Below are 22,560 nucleotides of genomic sequence, written 5' to 3'. Positions count from 1 at the left end.
AGCAGACTTTGCTCCAAGTCCCCTGGCTGCTGTGCCTTGCCTTGGTTGTGCTGTGGGAGGACACCTCTTCACTTGGTCCACACAACTGAATTGCATTTTCTTAGACCCCATTCACACTTTGCACCACTCTTTGGAAACTGAACCTTCACAATCACTTTTTTCCTAATAGAAATGGTTAAGTTTAATTTCTATTACGTAGACACTAAACAAAAAGGGTATAAAGGACCGATGAAAATTCAGCTGTTGATTGAGTTGTAGGAAGATGTTCCTTGGGATGTGTGAGTTCATCTGCAGGTCTATGGGCTGCTGAATACAGTGGAACAACTTCGCTTAAAAGAGCAAAGGACTTTTCTCCCCTATCTCTTCTCTTGCACTATATTGTTCAGAATTTAAATACTGGTTTTACTGCCTAACACATATTAGTGTTTTTTTCTTTCTACACCTTCAACTTATCACCTGGTTTTGAGTTCTGTCAGCTGTGTTACTCAGTTTTGAGACTGAATGCAAGGACAATTGCAGCATGCTAATTTTTTTTCTGTGACACCTACTAATCATTAATGTGTTAGCTTTAGAAAGGGTTTATTCAGCAGGAAAATCCTGGAACAGATGTGCATATAAGCAAGGAGGGACTGACACTTCACAACTGTCTCTCGAAGTGTAGTAGATTGTCTGCTTAAACAGATATTTCTTCAAGGTACATATTTTCAAAAAACAGTTTCATGGTGATGTAATATGGAAGCTAGATGTTAAGAGAATGGAGATAGTCCTTTTTGCTGAGGAATAATGAGGTGTTTTTCCCTTTCCACACTTGCCTGATAAAAAGGTTTAGGAATGTTTACCTTCCTGATAGGTGAATAAGCCTTTTGAATGCTGTGGTGGTGTTTTTACCTTGCCCCCAGTCCAAGTCTCATGTCCATCTCCTGCCAGGGGGGTATGGCTGGCTGCTCTAGTTCTCATTCTCTTCTCTCCCAGTGACTTCCTGGACTTGTTTCTCTTCCTCTTTCAATTCACAAGCACTGCATTTGAAAGTAAAACAGAACCCTGCTGTGTTCCCTGTAACGTGCTTTTTAAGCCAAACTCTTTGTTACCATTGTGTCCTTACTCCCAAGTCGCTAACAACTTCTAACACAAGAAGTTACTCTTTTTCAAGGAGCTGTAAGACTTAACATTACTTACCCTCTCTTCCTTTTTGAACTCTTGTATTTCTGTATCCTTGATTTGAGACTTGCTTTCTTTGGATGTGTGAAGTTAATGTGAGCTGTACTGTATTTTGAAGATGCTCTAGTAGCCATGTGACTGCTAAAATTGAATCTTCTTAACTGACACCCAAGTTGAGGGTGGGAAGATGCCATCTGGGTGTGTGGTTGTTCAGGTTAGGGAAGGACACTTTTCCTGAAATTTCTTACTAAGAGTGGTTGCTTGAAATTCAGAGGAAGAAATTCTGTACCTACAAGCAGGCAGGGGTGAAAGTCTCACTGCCCAGTGACATATTTCTTCATACTGAGATTCAAGGGGTAAAACAGCAGGGAAACACACTCCCACCCTGCTAATCCTGCTACTCCCAAAATAGTTGTCAGCTGCTTCCATGAGGCAAAATGTAGTGTGTGTGTGCATGTTCAGAACACCTGCATTTCAAATGTTAATTTTAGAAGAATTTGGAAAATTAACTATTGAATGCATAGTTTTGGTTTGGTTATGTCTGCTGTAAAAAGCAAAAACAAAACAAGCAACACCCTCCCCCACCTCAGCATTTTAAAGAGAAGTTAACCTATGTAGGCTACTCTTATTGTCTCAATAGAAGATGTCAAGGCTGTTATTGTAACTGGAATTGTAATGCAAACCTCAAGCATTTATTCATACTCTAAGCTCTGATCTTGGAAAATCAACCCAGCTCTGTCTTAGTGGGATATTGTTGCCCATCCTGAGGCTCTCAGTTGACAGATCTTCAGAGTATAATGATCTAAAATTTATATGGTGCAGTGCTTAGTAATGATTCTCTAATGATTCTTGGTAATAATTTGATTATGGTTCTTTTGATTAAAAACAAGGTGAGAGGCATTCCATCTTCACGTGAAGTGCTTGAATGCTTTGCTACTCTGATGTCTCCATTCATGTTAGTAATTTCTTGGTGGACATATCTTTTACTTGTGTATTTTGGCTTTGTTTTTTTTAAATAAGCAGCCATAGTCAGAGAAGATTTATTTATGCTTCTTATAGAAAGCTAATACAGTATCATTTCACTTTCTTTGATACTAATGTGCTCTTCTCCCCCAAGGGAAAAGCCAAACTGGAATAACTCCAGCTGATGTTCTTTGAGTGATACAATCACTAATGCCAAGCTGAGTATAAGAGTAGAGGTGGAGGTTGTGTCTGCAGTTGGATGATTTGATTTGGTTTCAGAAATGTGCTGGAAATGTGACTTACACAGAATCACACAGTAATTAAGATTGGAAGGGACTCTAGGGATCAGCTAGTCCAAGTCTGTGCTCCAAGCAGTTCTCACCAAATCTGATTTATAGAATAATTGCAGGACAGTGAAGTCAGACCTCTCTCGACAGAGCTCTGGACATCATCTAATCCAGTCCCATACTCAGAGCTGGGTCAGCTACAGGGCTGCTCAGTATCTTGTCTAAAATCATTCAAGGATGATATTCTGTGGCCTTCCTGGGCAGTCTGTGCCACCATTTGACCACCACTGTGCTTTGTAAACAAACCCACCAGGTCGGTAGTATGTGAGTGGAATTTGCTGCTCTAAGCTGTGTCAGTTGCTGTGAAACTGGTCCCAGCTGTGTGCACTTCTATTGCATTTATTTTACTTTGGTGGGAGGCTGTAGTTTGGGCTTTTACATTCCCAGGACTGCCTTCCAAACTGTACCAGGAGCAGTTGCTGTTGTTGGAGTTGAGATGATCTGGTGAGGATGCAGGTAACAGTGGCCACATAAATGTGTGTAACACTTGCACACAATATGAGGGAGGGGATATTTTTGATGATGGAAACTAGTAGGAGGGTAGTGTGTGCTGCTTAAGTTGCTTTTATTGTGGTAAAATAATTGCTTTTCAGGTTGCATCCTGAGATTTAAACAATTCAAATATTATATGAGTTCGTTGAAGATCTTGGTTTTGAAATGATAAAAAAAAAATCAAATTTGGGGTAAATAATGAGAGGATAAGTCCTTTCAATTACGTTTTAAAATTTATACTCTAAATTAGGAATCTTTAGGTCCTAATAATACTGACCTAAGTCAGTATGGTAGAGAAAATACTTAAAGCAAAAGCAAAGTGCAGCTTGTCTGTGCTTCTCTGTGGCAACATCTCTTGCTGGGGGGAGAAACGTGGCTTGCCACTTTGCTTTTTTAGCCTCTCTGTTCTGTGTGATTTTGCTGTCTTTTGCTGATGTACTGGCCTGGAGTAATGATCTATGAAACACTACTGCCAGCACTTTGGAGTTTGTGATCCTACAGTGGTTTCACTGCCAGCTGGAAAGTAAAATGGGAAGAAGCAAAACAGACAAGGATCCCAAGCTCTGAAGCACGGTTTTCCCACGCCTTAGCCATCAGGAGCTAGTAAGCTTTGCTTAGCTGCTGCCTCATACTGTTACCAGGGTGCTTGAGTGGTATTCTTTATTTCAAGTAACTTGACCTGAGATCATTTGAGATGTGTCTGCATGTGGGTCTTGCACTCTGGTTTGTTTTGCCTTATTCCTGAGTGTCAGCCTTCTGCCTTTCATGGATAATGTGATTTACTAGGCCTGTGTCATAAACACTTCTATAAATACTCAGATTTAACTGGATCTGTAATCCAGTATTTAATTATTTAACGAAAATGCAGCATCCCTCCAAAACTGTGCATACTGTTCTTGATTAGGGTTTTTTTGAGAGAGAGGTCTAGCATTTTTTGCATTGAGCAGCAGTACCACCAAGCAAAAGGTTTAATGATCCCGTCTGTGATGTGTGAAGCTTGGACTTAAAAGGCCATTCTGGAAAAGTGAGTCATGCTAAACAAGCTGGGTAATACATGGATGTGGTGACTTAAATACTGAGCTACTTTTTTAGCTTGGAGAGAACAGTTCCCAGAAGTTGGAGCAAAAATCTTTCTTGTAGAAAAATTCGGAAAGAAAACTAGTGATTAGGGAATGTTTAGATACATGCAGTATCTTTATGTTCAAAAGGCAACCACTAACCTTTGGAATTCTAGATCAGGAAGCAGTGGCAGTTGTGTTTAGTAAGGTAGTGTCTTGCAGAGTGTGGTTTTGGAAGCACAGAGAGAATCGAATGAAATGGTAAAACAGCTTAGTTATTGCGAAAATGTACATTTATGTATTTAGTCCTACTTTTTCTTCTCAAGGTTGTTCTTTATGATGTAAAGATGACTTGTACTGTTCAATCTGTCCATGTGTACTATTGTAGAGACTTTGTACTTCCAGAGTGATCTAAATCAAAGGAGGTCCATTTTACTGGCATGCGGTATTGAAAATTCTGTAGGTTTTTGGTTTTTTTTTAAACTTGGATTGTGCATTGTTGTCTGAAAAGCCGCTTTAATCGTGGTTTTCCTCATACACACTTTTCATGGGGTGGGCTGTTTAATATAGATGAGTGTTTGGGAGGAGTGGAACTCTTCACTAGAGCTTTGAACTGAAATGAAAAAAAAATATAATGAGTGCTGCTTTACTTTTTGGTGGTTAGTACATACACTTCAGAGAGGAAGGTTATTATTTCTGTTTTAAGAGATGGTTGATGTCACTTCTGTGGATGTACACTCAGACAGAAGGTAGGCTAAAGGCTGACTTCTCAGCTTCAGTGATTCTGTGACGTTTTTTTATGCACATCTCAAAAGAGTCCTTTAGTACGTGTTTTCTCCTGCAGTTCCCACTGTTGTGTAAAAGAGATAATCAAATAAACAACATGCACTTGATGGCAGTCCCTGAGTCCTTATTCTGATCTCTTGAATCTTCTCTCAAAAATACGTTCAGGGAAACAGTCCTCCTTGGAAGGAATGATGCTCAAGTGAAGAACTAAAGATGCCGGCTGTTAGCAGAGTGTGGGACAGACATAGCAGGGCAGTGGGTGGCAATGTGGCTGGAGCAATGTGCACTTCGCTGTGGTGACCCTGACTCCTCCTGACTGCCTGCCACCATTTGAAATACCTCAAGTAGTTCTAAGGTTCCCTGTAGAGAGGCTGTGGTGCATTGTGTATGTGTTAGACTATGGAAGACAAAGCTCTCCTTTCAGTTGATAAAATCAGTCAGATAATGGGATTCTGACCTCATTGCACTAATTGCTGGTGAACAACTGTTAAAAAATGGGTCCCCTGCCCCCAGTCAGCTGAAGGCTTTTATGATAAGACAATTGGAGGGAATCTGTTGGAATTTAAGGTGGCTGTGGTTCAACTAGGCAAGGACAAAGGTGAGCATCTGTAGGAAGCCATCCTGGTCAGTGTTGGAAACAGCGCTGTGCTGCAGCTGAGTGCTGAAAGATGCTGTGTGCTGGGAAATGACCTCTTCATTCCTTGGTCTGGGCTGGCTGAGGAAGATGCTGTTTTCTTTTCTTATACTTCCTCAGGAAGCTGTGTGTTTTGGATATTGACTTTGATTATGTTGATTTTTAAGTGAATGATAAATATCACTCCCCAGATACATAACACACTGAAGGAGTTCTTATAAAAGTTTCACATTCTGATCGTTTTAATAAGCACTTTTAATTCTTGTTCCCACAAGTGCAATCAAAATGTACTGATTCTGCATTTAACTTTTAGAATTTGGAATAACATCGTACTGCTGAACTGGACATCTCCAAGAATAGTGGAAAATTAGATTTAGAAGCTAATGAGAAATGCAAAAAGATGGGTGAGGTGTATGTGTGTTTGGCGTGTGATTCTGAAGAGGAACTCTCCCTCTAATATTATAGATAATACTAATCTAATGTAGTATTTTTTAGTTTATAAAAAGTAAATATGGCACAGCCCAATACTAGTTTTTCTTCTTGTTTTTTGTGTCTTGAATAAGGACACTGTCAGAGTTATGTTTTTTTCAGGATAAATAGGAATGTTTTTTGACACGAACATTTTATTGTACATGTGGTGTACACAACATGAAACTGCAAGCTTGAAGGAAAGCTTGGTGTTCTTTATATGGTTGAAGTTGTCATCTGACCATTCACTTCTTGTGGTTTGCATGGTGTGGTTGAAAGAGCTCACAGCTGTCAGACACCTCTCCTCTCCCCTGTGTTCTGTGGGGAATAAGAGCAATATGCTCCCTGAGGTAGCAGAAGCAGTTGCTTCATTTTATAGTCTGCAGGACAGCTGTCAATGCTGATCTGCAAAATCAGGCTGGTAAAGATGCTAAATGCAACTTACTGCCTCCTACAGGAGATTGCTCTTGTGTAGTCCAGGGGACATTCTGTTTTAGGTAGATATCTAGATATTTTCTCTGAAAATGTAATACTCTCCTTAGTGAGGGATGGATGGCAACTGTAGATATTTAACACGTATATTTATCAAAAATTACTGTTAAATTTTTCTAAGAAACAACATGGTTAAAAACTCATTTGACCTCGTGTCAAAATTTGATCACAATTGAGGAAACAATTCCTTAAAATCTGTCTTGTTATTCAGAATCCAGTTGACTTCCTATGAAAAGCAGTTGAGTTAAAAAGGGAACAATAATTCCTCTAGTAAGTCCCCCTAGACTTGGAAAGAAACATTGGGAAACTATTCTGGTTTGGATTTCAAGAATGTGTAGGAGTTCTGGCCTTAGTCTGAGCTGAGGTGTAGAAATCTCAAGTGTTAATCTGCAAGAAACCTGCCCTCGGGAACTTGCATTATTTTAAGGTAGAATACTAATTTCTGTGGCTGTTGATTGAAGCTTTCCAAATATGAACTGGAAGTGTCCTCTCAAGCCTGTGGGTGGCTTCAGTGCTGCTGCTGGCAACAGCTTTTTCACCTGCAGTGCAGGTAAACTGAGCAATGCTATTTGTAACATCACTGCATTGCTCAGTTCAGTAGCCAGTGTTTTTTGGGCTGGTTTTTTCCTTTCAGGATGCTTAAAAGAGAACCATATGTGTGCATGTGCACACATACCCAGATATGGGTGAGAAGGTAAAAGTTGGATGAAAAAAGTCGTAGTATAAAAAAAACCAAACAAAAAACCCTAAAGAAAAATCAAAAAAACCCAACCAACAAAAAACCCCCAAAAATCACAGCCCTTGAGAAGGAAAAAATATATTGAGAAGGGGAAGAAAAAAATGTTTGTTTTTGTTTGAAGGACACAAAATGTTTGTGTGAAGCCCACAAAGGGAGCTTTCTGAAAAGATGTTTACTTTGAAATGTTTATTTCTCAGGGCAATTCCAAAGATGAAAGAGTTGAACAAGATTTGATGTTTCCAAGATTTTGGGCAAATGATAAGTTTCATAACTTCCATATTGATGAATTGCAACGTCATGTATGACTCTGTCCTTTAAATAGTAATAAAACACCCAAGCCACAGACACATCCATTTCCATGCTAGGAATACTAATTGTCTCTAAAAACGTGTTTAGGATGAGCTTAAGGAAACTTTTCACTTTAATAAAGCAAAAGCATAAAATAAATCACTGGAGTCAAGATACTATCATTCTTTCTATTCTTTTTATTCATAATATATGTGCTCAGTTCTGGGCTTCTCAGTACAAGAAAGACAAGGAGCTGCTGGAGAGGGTTTAGCATTGGCCACAAAAGTGATGAAGGGTCTGGAGCATCTCTTATGACTTGTTTAGTCTGGAGGAGACTGCGAGGGGAATCTCATTAATGCATATAAATAATCTCGCAGGCAGGTGCCAAGAGGGTGGTGCCAGTCTTGTCAGTGGTGCCCAGTGACAGGCTGAGGAGCAATGGCCATAAACTAAAACACAAGAAGATTCACCTCAGCATGAGGGAGAACTTCTTCACTGGAAGAGCTGCCCGGGGAGGGTGTGGAGTCTCCCTCTTTGGAGACATTCCAAACCCACCCAGACACATACCTGTCACTGCTCCAGGTGACCCTGCTGTGGCAGGGGCTTGGATTGGATGATCTCCAGAGGTCCCTTCAAGCCTTAAAAATTATGTGGTTCTGTGTGATTCTGTGATGTAAAGTTGTTGGTAATATAGATGTAGGAGTTTGCAAATTTGTCCACTTGCATTTCAAAGGTATTAAAGGGTCTCTTAAATTATTTTAACTCTAGTCTGGGGCATCTTAGTATTCTCCTATATTCCAAGTTTCTGGGTGTTAGGCTGTATATATTCCTCAGTTCCTGCTGAGCCACCTTGATTTCCCTTAAATTAGTGGTGGGTAGCATGAAAAATAGAACACTCTGAGTATGGCCTAAGAGCAGCATCACAACAGGGACTCAGCTGATGGCAGCACAGGCTCATTCTTCTGCCTCAGTTGTCAGTGCTAAGTGGGGTGAGTACCTTCACAAGTCTTCTCCAAACTTCCCTTGGTCTTTGGTGAGTGCATGCAGTTCTTTGCAGATGAGAAACTAACTCAAGTAAGCCGTTTGTGTCAAAGCCAGCACTCACCTCAAACTGCCTTTGAACTGTTTTCACTGCTCTTGATTGGACTGTTTGGGCATGCAGAAAGAATTAAAATAACATATTATTTGCTTTGCTGTGTAACTAATGGATATTTGATGTTTCCAAGTCTTGTGCATTTGAAATGGATGTATTAGGAAAATCTAGGGGAGATGGTAGCAACAGTGTGAGCAGAAAAATGGAGAACAAAGTGGAAAGCCTGAGCTTCTGCAGAAAGAGAGACTTCAGAAATGGCAGCCTCAGTCTGACTGAGCAGTGAGTGCCCTGTCCAGGTTTAGAAAGGCTGGTGAGTTTGTGAGACTGGTTTGGGGTTTTTTTTTTTGTTTTTTTTTCCATATGTCTTGGATTTTTTTGTGAAGCAGTAAGTCTTCTCACAGAAGCGTATTACATAGGGAATTTCTTTTTTTCTTACTCATGGCTTAGCTGTTATCTTGCCCTGCTGCAGCTCTGGGTTTGCCAGTTCCCCGAGATCCAGTGGGAGCAGTGCTGAGCTGGTTAAGCTGGGTTTTATCAGTTCATGCCATACCCAGCGCAGTTGGTGTTGTTTGCCCGGTGCCCCGAGCTCCAGCAGGGAGCACAGGGGCTCAGAGCCATGGAAATCAGGCACCCTGGGAGCCAGGGAGCTCCGGGTGTGCTGGCTGAGAGGCCTCTGTGCTGACACAGGGCTGCACCTTGGCAGTGCTGCCAGGACAAATGCAGCAAATGAGCAGGGTTAACTTCTCTTGATAATTGCAGGTAGAAATGAGGCAGCTTATTTCAATTACAATGTAAATTAAAACATTTGCAGTCCTTTATTGGATTCCTGTTGCACCTTCTGAGCGGGTGCTACTTAGAGCTTTTTGCTGTAGAAGTTTACTTGCAGAGATGTCTTCATTTGTTGATGAGATGTTTAGCCTGAAAAGTTCTTGCCAAAACTAAGACAGAATGAGAACATCAGAAATAAGGAAGAAAATCAGTATTCCTTGACCGTTTAGCAAGCAAAACATTCTGTTTTGTTTCAGAGATGGCTTTGTGTGTGTAAATTGTTACTGGTTATTATATATTTGGTCTGAGTTTAAAAAGCTGGAGAGAAATAATCTAATTCTGGGGTAGAGTTGAATCAATTTGTAATGCAAAGGAGCAACATTTGGTACTGAATTGAGAAGAATTACAGCTGTTTGAATGAAATACATCCCAATTAAGTCACAACAGCACTTTCAAGAGAAGTGAACCCTGAAAGAGAAATGAGCAGTAATGTGCCACATCCCAGCCCTTGGAACTCAAGCAAAAAATGCAGAGCTTTTTGGCATTATAAGAAGAACTCACTTTTTGAACCCAAGTTGCAAGTTCTGATGTTCTGAAATTGGATAAAGTTTTCAGAGGTATTGTTTGTGAGGATAAATATGCCTACTGCTGTTCCTTGTGATACAGGAGTGGATTAAAAGTTCTCAGTACTTTTTGTTGTAGTGACTGGGTTCCTGAAACTGAAACAAATTGAGAGCAAAGTATATTTTCAAAAAACCAGCTCCACCATGTTGCAGAGATGTTTGTGTTCTGATTCTGTTCTTTAATTAGCAGATTGCATGCTTATGAGGGGGGTGGGTATGGAGCAAAACACTGGATGCTCTCCCTGGAAAGGTAGAAAATGTAACAGCAGGATATTCCCTATGCATTTCCTGCTGCCTTCCTGCCTGTTTCCAGGCCTTGGGCTCTGCTGGGTTTTCCTCCCTCATGCTCTTTTCCCCTTTCCAAATGTTTGCTTGTCGTGGCACACTAAGTCGTGCTCTTTTAAGCAGAAATGCAGGTATGTCAATATTGTCATAATGTTACTGTTTAATCTAGTTACCTTAGAGAGGACCTTGTAATTTCTGCAGTGCTACTGTTCACCAAAATAATTAGCCTTCACTGAACTGCACTCCATTAAATGTGAGCTGTGTGCATAATAAAGTAGTACAGGTACTGTAATCTGTAGCTGGATGTTCATGAATTAGTGGTAATCTGTGTACAATTAAAACAAGCAAAAGGGGAGTGTAAGTATAAGTGTTAAAATAGAAATATGACTGATTGGACTAGCTACATTTACTACAATCTTAATGAGCAACCAAGAGAACCTGCATCACAAATGCTGCTTGTAGTCCTGCCCTTGAAACTTCTCTATAACTACAAACTGTGTAATCTATTTTGCCTGCTCTTCCCCCCTTCCACAGGAGCACAGGAAGTTCAGCTGTGACATATAAAGGCAGGAAATGTGTAATGAATGAGCCAGGCCAACTTCTTCTATAGATATTCTATATGAATATTTAATATTACTTTTGAATGTAAGTTTTTGTTTGTGGTATTAGACAACTATTGAAAGTGAAGTCTAATCTTTGGGGTTTTTTTTCTCCTTAGAGCACAACAATGGAAGAAACAGCTATATGGGAACAACACACAGTGACTCTTCACAGGGTGAGTTCATACAACTGGCTGTGTGTGCCTAACGCAGGATACTGGTATTTTCTGAAAACAATAGGAAAAAGCCAGATGTCAGGAAGTAAAAGGAAAGGAAACTGTCATATTCCCTTGTTTAAATTTAGAAGTGTTGTAAAAGCTCCATGTGATAGCTCTGTTTGTTTGTTGGGTTCAGAGATAAGCCTGCCTACGGATAACCATGCTAGAAACAAAGCTTTAGATTACATCTAAACTAACTGAAGGGAGCTAGAAATCTGTTCATTCATAGTAGTGCTGTAACTGTGCTTGAAAGTTTTAAAACTTTATTTGCAGGGATATAAAAAAAAGCAGTTGCATATAAATAAACGTATTCAAAACTATCTTATTTGCTTGCCACTTTTGTACCCTGCACAAAGGAATGTGTGCTGGGAACCAGAGAATAGCAAGACTGCTTTTGTATTTAGACTGACTCCTCTTGTTTGAGTTACTCCTAAATTAAGTTCTGATTGCAGCTATCATGAAGCTACACAAGAGAGTCAGTAAGGAATTAATTGCTTAGGAAGAGTAAGAGCAGGGTGGGAATGCCATTTCTGGCAGCAACTTGGTATGAAAGCAGCCACAGAATCATGGTCCAAATAGCCATATTCATCCCAAAACCAGGGAGATGTGGAAGTGTTTTCTCAAGGGAGCATGTTAAACCATTTGTCTTCAGTTCATCATAGAATAAAGGCATTTTCAAATTGTACCTTTGGTGGGATGAATGGACCTTAGACAAAAATGCCAATATGTAGGTGATTTGGTCAGGTAAAATGCTAATTCTCTGTCAGACCTGTTAGCTGCTGATTCAAAGTAACTGTTTGGGTAGGTGCCCTTTTGTGAAGGGAACAGTTAACACTCAGTTTGACCAGAAGGCTGACAGAGCATCCAGTCTCTGACTGCAGCCACATGTTGAAAGGAAAATACAAATAAAAATGAAAATGTATAGTGATGTTTATCTAGGCTACTCTTTACGCTTCCAACAATTTTTAGGTCAACAAGTTTTTGAGCAAGTGTTATTTCTATATTTCATTAATTGCCCTTTATGTTTTCATGTTGAAGCTGTCCAGTCATCCCTGTAATCTCTGTAAACTTCAGGTTTTTTATGCCTATTACTGATTAAATCAGTACTCTTTTATAGTCAAAACCAAACAAAAAATGCAATAGTACTACAAGGTTGGCTTGTAGGCTTGCTGATAGCTCATTTTCTCTTGAAGGGGACCTTTTCCTGGTCAGTTGGAGCAGTAATTTCAGTGACACAAGAAGTGAGACATTTAGTCAGTGCACAAAGAAATAATGAAATGCTGCAATACGGTGTTACCTTGAATGAAATTCTAAATAACTGGTAGGAACCAGAGGTCTTGGTTTTGGTTGCACTTGCAGCATAGTCAGAAGTTCTTTTATAGTACTGATGTGAAAGTATAATTTGATTATAATTCTGATTATGATCTTCTATGTGCCAAAATTCTGCCAGCTTTTCTGGTATGACTGTTTTGTTACCTGATTAAGTAGCTCTTACTTAGGTGTTGAAAGTTGATGATATGTACTGTTAATAACTTCAATACTATTAATGTAATCAGTTAAAAACAGTTACTTCCATCTGCCAGATAACAAAACCAAACCCCTTATGCTAATATTAAACAAATATGTGCTTAAATTTTTTCTTAACACTGGGAAGAGGATTTACTGGTGAATTCCAGCACTACTGTGGAAAGACTCATTAGGAAGTTTTTTGGGAAGTAGAGGCTGGAATTTCTCATCAAGAGTTTTTGTTGCCTTTCTTTACCACCTTCCAGCTTCTTGGACTAGACTGCTACTTACCTCTTAAGAGACTGAGCCAGTCTGAAATTCAATTCAACCTTACCAGGTTTATCTTTTATTGAGAAATCCTCTTGGTGTCATATACTTAATTGCAAGGTACTTGAAGGAGGAGCCATGCACTTTGTATATCACGTGGGCTTTTTTCCTACTTGGAGCTAAGTTCTGTGTGTCTGTGCTAGGTGAGTCCTTCCCCCAAAGCACAGAAACCAGGTATGAACCTACCTGTTTGCCTGTCCCACACTGCATTGCTGTGGGAAAGTAAAATAGTGCAGCTATTTTTTTTTTTGTTTCTTCTACAACATCTGACAGGTGAAGTTCTGATACATGGATTCTTTTTTTAATGCAGTTTTACTTAAGGTACATGTTAGTATCTTGTATAATCTGTCGTGATTAACATCTTGTGATTTCCAGGCATGTCTAGGAGCAAGGCTCAGTTTTCCAAAAGCAGTTCTGATAATTGCCTTGTCTATCATGATGATGGTAGGCAGCAGGATAAAATGGAAAGTAGGTAGGCTGATTTTTACTGGAAGGTTTCTTATGTGACCTCTTAAATTTTCAGAAGGATTTAGGATTTGATTTTTTAATTGGGTGTGTTTCTGAAGACCTTGATTTCTCTTATTAGAAACTCCTTATCTGACTTGTAGGCCCTTTTAACTGCTGTCTGTATTTGAGACTGCATTGTTTTAGGGCTCCTGGGAGAGAACATCAAAATATGAAATGTAGTGATCTCTATACTGGATTTGATTTGCAAGTCTACTTTTAAAAAGTAGTATGGCAATCAGCAAGATAAGGTTTACAGTGAGTTTCTGCTGCTCTTAGCCTGATGTTTGTATTTCTTACTATGAGTGGAGAATTTAAAAAATATTTTTGTTTATGGTGAAGGAAAGATAGAGAATATTTAAATGAAGTTTGACATAAATGTCTTCATCTCTTTTCTCTCTTTCCTTCCCCACCCAAGTACAGTGCAAACTAAGTTCTGGTTGTTAAAATAATGGGAAACTAAAAGCAGGAGTGTCATGAGGGGGGAAATATTACTGTTTTGAAAGGGTTCTTAGTAACGTTTGTGTAGGCTATTATATATTCTCTTTGAATTGAAAAAATAAAGCAGAAAAAAACCCTCAGCTCTGGTCATGAGTGGACATTTAAGATCCTCTTTCATGGCACCAAGTTTCACTTAATTCTTGCATTCCAGCCATGATTTCTGGTTGATTTTTCTGGGATATATTTTGAAAAGAAGTCCATGCTCTAATGAATTAAAATGGATATAAAAGAAGCAGTAAGATGTGCCCTTCCCCAGTCCCCCAGACATAGAACAACTTCCTTCTTGGCAACAGTATGGACTAACTGCTCAGCTCCACTTCTGAACAGTGGCTCTCCAAATCTGTATTTTAATACTGTTCCTATTCACTGCCTACAGGCAAATCTGAAATATCTTTTTATGGCCTCTGTTTTGGGAGAAATAGGAAACAGGTTGGTTTTGGGCAGTAATTAATGTCCAAAAAGCTGAACATCATGTGTCTTTGCAGCCAGATGCAGACTGCCATGTTGCCTCTGCTGTCACTGTAAGGTTATGAAACTCCTTGCTAAAGCTGGGTCATGTTTGTTAAAAAGTCTGCCAGCACAAAGTGTGTGCTCTGTGAAATAGAGGGGTGGGATTGACCCAAACCTGATCTTTTCCATCCAGTGACTGCATTTTGCATAGTTGAAAATTGCAAAATAATTTCTTGAGAAAAATACAGCATTTTAAATGGTAATATCCTCAAAATGTGTTCTGGGCAATGATGAAAGAGCTAGATGGTTTGCAGATCAGTTATATTTAGAAAGCTTATTTCCCACCCTCACTGCTTCCAGGCAGAAATGTAAGCATCATTGTTGTATCTTGAAATATCTAACAGGAATAACTTTTCAGAGGCATTGACCTTGCTGTAGAGGCAGGTCACCCTAGAGGGAAAAGATTGAAGCAAATTACTTTTGTTAAGATGCAGATGATTTGCAAGTGCTGACAAGGTTTTGATGTATTTAATGGTACAAGTGATCTTGGTATTATTTGTAAGAACTGAGCCTGCAGTCATACTACTGTGTGCTGCAATCCTGTCAGTTCCTGAGCTAAGTCAGGTCGAGCTGGGTAAATAACATAATGGGAAAACTCAGAGTGTTGCAGGAAGTTGTATAGGGGTTTGAGTCAGAGTTGCAGCTCAGTGGAATGGTTTGCTGTGCTTATTTAAGATTGAGGTTTTGCTGATGACCACCTGAGCTCTAGGCCATAAAAATGCAAATGAGAACTCTAATCTCTTGGAAGAGACTGGGTAGTTACTCCAAAACTCTCTGCCTTCTAAAAGTGTTTATTTTTAATCTCTCTCCTGTTACTGGATTTCGTAGCACTGATTGGTTCATGATCCTGCTTTTTCCTTTTTGTGTTTGGCATGGGAATGCAAATTGTGACCATTAGATATTGGAAAGTAAAAATACTTCTCTCATTACGTTGTAGGCCCCTGGATTTGGATTTGGTATTGCAATATCTGGAGGAAGAGATAATCCTCACTTTCAGAGTGGTGAGACATCAATAGTTATTTCTGATGTGCTGAAAGGAGGCCCAGCAGAAGGACTGCTACAGTAAGTGCCAAACTATACCTGGGTTCTGATTCAGGGGCGTTTGTCTTTGTTAGCAGTAGCTTGACCTCCTAATTGTTTTGGTCTCAAGTTGTCTGTCTATAACTTGGTGTAGTATGTTTGTAATACAGGCAGTTTGCTCAGGGTCACCTATTCACCAATATTTTCTTCTTGTCATAAGGTATTTATACTATACATTATGATGTTTTTCATATAGAGAAAATGACCGTGTTGCAATGGTTAATGGAGTTTCAATGGATAATGTCGAGCATGCATTTGCTGTTCAGCAGCTGAGGAAAAGTGGGAAGAATGCCAAAATCGTAAGTGAATATCTTGAAGATTTCAAGTTCCATAGTTAGGTAGCAAAAGTGAAATAGTGTAATGTCTGCTATAAAATACAAGCATGATGCCCAGTACTTGAATGGCACCTGTTTGATGTTTCAGGTTTAAGTGATATCACAGCTTTATCAAGTGGGTCACTCAAAATGTTTTTTGAATGATGATGATTACATTGTGTGGCACGGGATAATTCAGACTCCTTTTCTTTATGGTAAAGTTCTTCTCAGATTGCCAAGTTGTGGCAAGTCAGCTTTGTTCAATACTTGTTTACTTTGTTGAATGCACTTTTACAGAGTTTTTGAAAGGCTGGTATATGCTAAAGGACAAGCTGTTCAGGCACTAACACAGTTCTTTTTGTGCTCAGTAAACAGTATGCCAAAATAAAGTATAATTACCTTAATTCCTATAATTTTGTAGGCTTATTCTAAGTGGTTGGTTTTTGAACTTTTGCAAAACAGAACAGGTCATCTCCAAAGCTTTCTGTAGAACTTTGGGGGTTATGTTACAAAAAATAGAAGAAAAAATGAACAATGTTTAGAAGTTTCTTAATTAATGAAAATGGGCTTCTAGGGCTTGTTGAAAAGCTTTTCTGCTGACAGATTTCTAGTGCATTTGTGTGCTTTAGTGCAGTTGCAAAAGAAGTGTAATGTTTTGCATTTGTAGATTTGGCAGCAATTCTTTAAAGCTTACAGAAAGCAATGCGTGGCAAGCTGTGCTGGGCTTTCGGTATCTTAAATATTTGGTGCATAGATTCATGTACAAAATAAATGATTGATGAAAACTTTATAGTAGAACTTAGTTTGGGTCTGTAATTCCTAGCAAACCAATCTGTGAACAAGGCTGGCTCATATTCTAGAACCAGCTGCCTATGTTGTACATACCAACTTGGACCTTCCAGAGCGACTGCTCCCCTTCGTCCAGGTCTTGCATAAACATTTCTTTGGAAGACTGGGAGACTTCAAAGTTGAGGAGAATTACTGTCAATAGCATACTGAGTATACACAAGATTACATGTTAGCAAAAAAGGGTTTTAGCAGTGCCAGTAACTGATTTTGTGGTTTTAAGCAAAGAGAGGGCATTCAGATTTGCAGCTCTGAAGATAGAATATTGTATTGTGCTACAAAGGCTGTTGATTGTTACCCTTTTGCCACTTCTGCAAAAAACATTAAAAAATACTAAAAGAACTATAAAAACAGGTTTCTAGTAATCTGTATTAATGTCTCCTGTATTAATTAGGTATAATTTTATAATGAAAATGAAGCAACTCAGAGCATTCTCAAAATACATCTGTATGTTCTGAATGCTGGGATTAGCTTGGCTTCTGACATTTAATAACACCATTAGCATTACACAGCCAGAGGCTGATATCTGCTGTTGGGTTGTAGACTATCCGAAGGATGAAGAAAATTCAGATTCCAGTGTCTCGGCCAGACCCCGACCCAGTGTCTGAAAACGAGGATGACAGCTATGATGAAGAAATCCGGGATCCAAGGAGCAGCCGTGGTGGTCCCAGTGCCAGCAGGAGGCACGAGAAGAGCTGGGTCAGAGATCGCAGTGCAAGCAGGGAGAGGAGCTTGTCTCCGAGGTCAGACAGGAGGTCTGTCACCTCCAGCCAACCTGCAAAACCCACCAAAGTCACACTGGTGAAATCCAGGAAAAATGAAGGTAACTTCTGTGTATACATCTCTTGGTAAAACTTTTGCTGGTTTTTAAAGGCCACCTGCTTCACTCAATGTGGTGTTAAATGCTGTGTGGGCTGAATAAACAGTGCTGTTACCAGTTTGCCCATTTTACCAGTTCAAAACTTAAAAAGTGCTATTGTATTTCTGGTGCTATTTTTCATATTCCAAAATCTGTGTGCTTAGGAAAGGGTAAAGTATTATGTAGTGTAAACAAATCCCAGCTGCAGCCAACATCTGGTAGTCAGCAGCTACATACCTACACTTGAGCAGAGTCTTTAGCTGGTGTCTTGTTTGGAAGAGGAGCAATTGTAGGTATCATCTAAATTGAGCTGTTGAACAATAGCTCTGATTATAGGCAGTGTTAGAAAAAGAGACTGATGGAATGGTAAAACTATAACATACTTTGCTACAGCCTGTTGTGTGCCAAGTTCACTCTCCTCTTTGTGTTGCCTGTGTAAATGCTGTATAAAGCAGTGCTGTACATCTCCAGATACCTCCCTCTTTTCTACTGGAACTTCATCAGTTTTCTTTTTTCTTTTATTATAGAGTATGGTCTGCGGTTGGCAAGTCACATATTTGTGAAAGAAATATCACAGGATAGCCTGGCAGCAAGAGATGGCAATATCCAGGAAGGAGATGTTGTACTGAAGGTACAGTGTATGGTGGTGGTTGTTCAAAGGCAAAACTCACTGATACAACTCTGCTTAGAACTGGCTCAGTTGGTAATATGATTATAGTTAATAGAAGGTGTGTCACTTTTCATTAAATTATTTCAAAAATCAAATTTAATATGAATCAACTTCTCTAAGGAAAGGAAAATTACTAAGCCTTTTTGGTATTATTCCCTAAGTGTTATTCAGACAAAAAATGCCCACTCTAAATGCATAATAAAGACTATTTGAAAAAGTATGAACCTTTGCTTAGTTATAAGTAAAATGTTGTGGAACTGTGCTGTTGTGCAACACTAAAACTTGCCTTCAGGCTAATTTTTTTGTTTGGTTGGGTTTTTTTAGAAATAAATATACCTGGGTTAATATTTTGTGCCCCATCCCTGGCAGTGTCCAAGGCAAGTGGATGGGGCTTTAAGCATCCTGGTGTAGTGGGAAGTGTTCCTGCCCATGTCAAGGTGGTTGGAGCTGGATGGTCTTTGAGGTCCCTTCCAACTGGGCCCATTCTATGATTTTTAATTCATACTAACAATTTTTCTTTCATGATGATGCTGTGGATGTGTTGGTGCAGAAAAATGGACCATGCTTTGCTCTGTTGAGATAGCAGTGCTGTTCAAAAAGCATAACTAATCTTTTACAAGTTTTGTATTAGTGCTAGAAGCTTTGACTTTAAAAGCTGAAAATCTTTTTCTATATTATGCAATATTTTGGATAAGCCCAAAGGTCTTCCATTGTATTATGGTAATTTGTTAAATATTTTAACAATTTCTAAATATCATCAGACAGAACACCACTCTTTTTGCTGGAGATTCACTAGGTTTTTTTTAGTAAGTTTATATCTGTTCTTTTTTCTTGCTCTATTCCAGATAAACGGCACAGTGACGGAAAATATGTCCTTAGCAGATGCCAAAACATTAATAGAAAGGTCAAAAGGCAAATTGAAGATGGTTGTTCAGCGAGATGAACGAGCCACACTGTTGAATGTCCCTGATCTTTCTGACAGTATTCATTCTGCAAATGCTTCAGAAAGAGATGGTGAGTATAAAAACTTCATTTCCAAAGAGGAAAGAATTCCCTGTGTTGTCAAGATGGGAAATACCTAAGTGGGATGAGAGGGCGGGGAGGAGAAGAATTAGGACTAAGATTGTAATATGGGTAAATTTTTGTTTGAATGTGATTGAAATCCACGCCTTCAAACACCGTGGAGAAAAAGATACAGTCCCTATTCTTGTGGGTGTTCTTTCAGGAATATTAAGGGGTTTTTGTGTGTAATAATAAGCATAGATTTAACATCTTCATTAAAATTCTCTGCAAAAGCTTATTCCCATTTAAGCAGGTCATGCCACCATTTAAATTACAATCATTTCATGAGGAAACAACTTTTATTTAACAGACATTTCAGAAATTCAGTCGCTGGCATCAGATCATTCCAACCGATCACATGACAGGCCCCGCCGCAGTCGTTCACGATCTCCTGACCAGAGGTCAGAGCCTTCAGACCATTCCAGACATTCTCCACAGCAGCCCAGCAACGGCAGGTGATGGCAGCATTGTATTCTTTTTAAATCGACTATTTAATGTAACATAGAAGTTGTAGGAGTGCTTGGATTTATATGGTGTAACAAATGTGAAGCAGAACTATGGAAGCAGTTATATGACATTCTTTGTCTCAAGAGATGCAGATAATAATGATCTGAAGATTTTAGGCTTGAGGAGAAACTGAACCTTTCTTTAGTATGACATCTTTCTTAAGCCTAATCATAGAGCATGGCTGTATGAATGACAATATAAGTTTGATAGCAATATATGTTACTGAACAATGCATAGTTGTATTTTGGTTTTAGAAAGCAGTTAGCTGCAAGGAGATTTGAGATGAGCTGCTGTAGCACAGTTCCTATTGCATGTCCAGCCTGGGTAAACTTGTTGAAATCTTGCTTTGTTTAGGCATAGAGATTATCTTACGTTTTTTGAATATGTTTAGTTCCTACAAAACAAGGTGCATTGCACAGCAGGTTTAACTTTTACACTCTACTTTTTAATATTTGAACTTGGTAATGGAACATTGATTATAATTCTTCAGTATGGAAGTCTAATTTTATATGAATTCAGAGGCAAGTTAATGTGCTGTGTGGTTTGGAATTTTTTCTCCTGCCATATGAAACTTTAGTCGTGAATAACAAATCTGCCCAGTTTTGCATTTCCACCATTTGGAAATAGACATTCCAATTTATTGAAATAGTGTTTCAGTGTTGGATTTTAAATTCTACTAAATATTTGAAAGAGAAAAGTTTCTCTTCTGACTGCTCATAATATGATAGAGCTGAAATTAGAATTCATCTGTGCAAATTCCAAATATCTATCTGAAGATTTCTAGATGGTGTTCATAAACTCTGAAAAAACAAATTGCAGCTGGCCATTTCATTAAATATATGCCTGATTGCTCATTTATAAAATTGGTTTGCCCAAGGAAAAAAATAACACACCTTCAGGGCTTTAAAAGCCTTGTCTTTTAAAGATCAATCCAACTACAAGAGAGAGTGTACCTGCATGTACACCTGCTTGGGCTTATGGGTTACAGACATTTTTGGTTCTCTTTTGTGTACGTTGTTCAGAGGGACCAGAAGGCATGAAAGCTTGTTTTCAAGCAGGAACCACATTCATGGAAAAAACTTACAAGTAGGGTCCCAGAGGCAGGGCTTTGATTGTGAAGGTTGTGAGATCTGTCATCTTTCAAAACTGCATGTCTTGACATACATTTCTAGTGCAGTCTGATGGGGCTTGTGGAGGGAGGAACAAAAAAAAAAAAAATCTATCAGAACTGTAACTATGACTTAGCCTACTGTTAGTGCTTTCCTGTCCTATTGCAGTGGCTTAGCTAGATGGTCACTTCCTGTAGACCAAACTGCTGGAAGAATCAAATCCTCCCCGAGAGGGAACTTTTAAGTTATCTCAGCTCTGAATGCATCCGTTATATCTTCTTTATGAGCAAGAGCTGTTTTGGCATGGCTTGACTTCCTGTGCGACATGTCCCTTTCAAGATCAGAAAATCTGGGCCCTGAGCCATGTAAAGAAAAACACGTTGAGAGCAACTTCTCTTTGTAATGGTTGTTTGTGCAAGTTTCAATCTACCATAAGATCAAATTAGTTGTTAACTACTTATTCTTCTTTGAATTTGGTGGAAAATCTGGAGGAAGAAAAAGGCTTGAGAAAGGGCTGAGGAAGAAATGTGCAAAATGTCTTCCAACTAAGCTTAAGGAGGTTAAAATGTATTGAAGATAATGAGTCTTTATTTAGACACTGTTCTGCCAAGTGTTTGTATGTTAATGAGGAGGGAAATTCCAGGGGAATCCTCTTAGTCCTTTCATACAAGCTTAAGTCCAACTGACATTTCTGCATGTGCACCAGAGTACAGAAACCTGCTAACAGATCTGCCTCAGTATTGCTTTGGGATCTGGCAGGATCTTCAGTGTTGTCCACCTTTCAGTATTCCTCACTGGTTTGTACATCAGGCTGCTTGCAAAGTTCCTGGAAATAAGGTTTCCATAACAATTGCTGTTTGATCATGCTGTTCAATCAGTCAAACATTAAATAGTGCATTCGTTTTCTTTAGTCTAAAGAGAGTTCACAGATGTCTCTTGAACAAGTCCTGAGTCTTTTAAAAACTCAAATTCTAAAACATTTTTCTTAACTTACTGACAGACAGGGCTAACTGTTCTTTTACAACCTGTGAAGAGTTGTACTTAAAAAGTTAGAATGAGCAAAAGAGGTCTCTGCACCTAAGCTGGAGAGTACCTCAGGACAAGTATCACCCATCCTTTCTTAGCTGTCTGCTCTTACTGCTGCCACTAAGAAGCTGTTGATCTGGGTAAGCTTTTGGTGTGACCCATCCTAAAGACTGGATTTAAAGCCAGGTGCTGCCAGACCTACCAGATGATATCTCTGGCCTGCCCTTTACCACTTGAAAGAACTCCTGCTTGGAAACTGTTTCCTATGCTGACTTTCTCACCTAGGTTCTGGAATAGCAAAAACCTCCTCTGATACATTTAGCACTTCAGCCTCAACAAGTAAAATGTGGTAGCTTGAATAAATCCCTGCAGAGATTGTCATTATTTGTGGAAGGATGAGGCTGACTTCTGCAATAGCATTGTCTACTTATATGTAGCACAAGAGATTGGTGATTCTATCCATTTTCAAAAGAAGCTGAAAAACTAGAATATAAGATAAAAACCAACCTAGTTTTGAATGTCTTTAGGAAGATGCTGTTTTGCTCTTATTCTTCTTATGTTAAAGAGTTTGAGATATGCTAAAAACACATTTGGGAAGAGCCTGCAAGTTCATATGTTCCAGAATTTTCTGTAGAGACATTGTGTGTTGCAGGTCATCTCTTGTTCTGCAGTAATAGCACTAACATGTAGCTGATTGTATTTTGTAATTTAAAAATGTTTCTGTTAAG

The 22,560-nt window shown here is 39.1% G+C and overlaps 1 protein-coding gene across 10 annotated transcripts in view; it reads left to right on the top strand.

The window, feature by feature from the left end:
• The window catches only part of TJP1 (tight junction protein 1), a 158,757-nt gene that overhangs the window by 106,591 nt on the left and 29,606 nt on the right, over positions 1-22,560 (top strand). For all 10 annotated transcript variants that reach the window (XM_088172463.1, XM_088172462.1, XM_088172460.1 and 7 more), the window contains 7 exons: positions 10,913-10,969; positions 15,297-15,421; positions 15,636-15,738; positions 17,143-17,422; positions 17,986-18,089; positions 18,974-19,142; positions 19,501-19,645. In XM_088172463.1, the coding sequence (XP_088028589.1) occupies positions 10,913-10,969; positions 15,297-15,421; positions 15,636-15,738; positions 17,143-17,422; positions 17,986-18,089; positions 18,974-19,142; positions 19,501-19,645 (983 nt within the window). The remainder of the gene's footprint in view (positions 1-10,912; positions 10,970-15,296; positions 15,422-15,635; positions 15,739-17,142; positions 17,423-17,985; positions 18,090-18,973; positions 19,143-19,500; positions 19,646-22,560) is intronic.

The sequence above is a fragment of the Sturnus vulgaris genome, chromosome 13, assembly GCF_052056855.1.
Source record: "Sturnus vulgaris isolate bStuVul1 chromosome 13, bStuVul1.hap1, whole genome shotgun sequence".
Taxonomy (NCBI): Eukaryota; Metazoa; Chordata; class Aves; order Passeriformes; family Sturnidae; genus Sturnus; species Sturnus vulgaris.
This window is presented reverse-complemented; position numbering and strand designations above follow the sequence as displayed.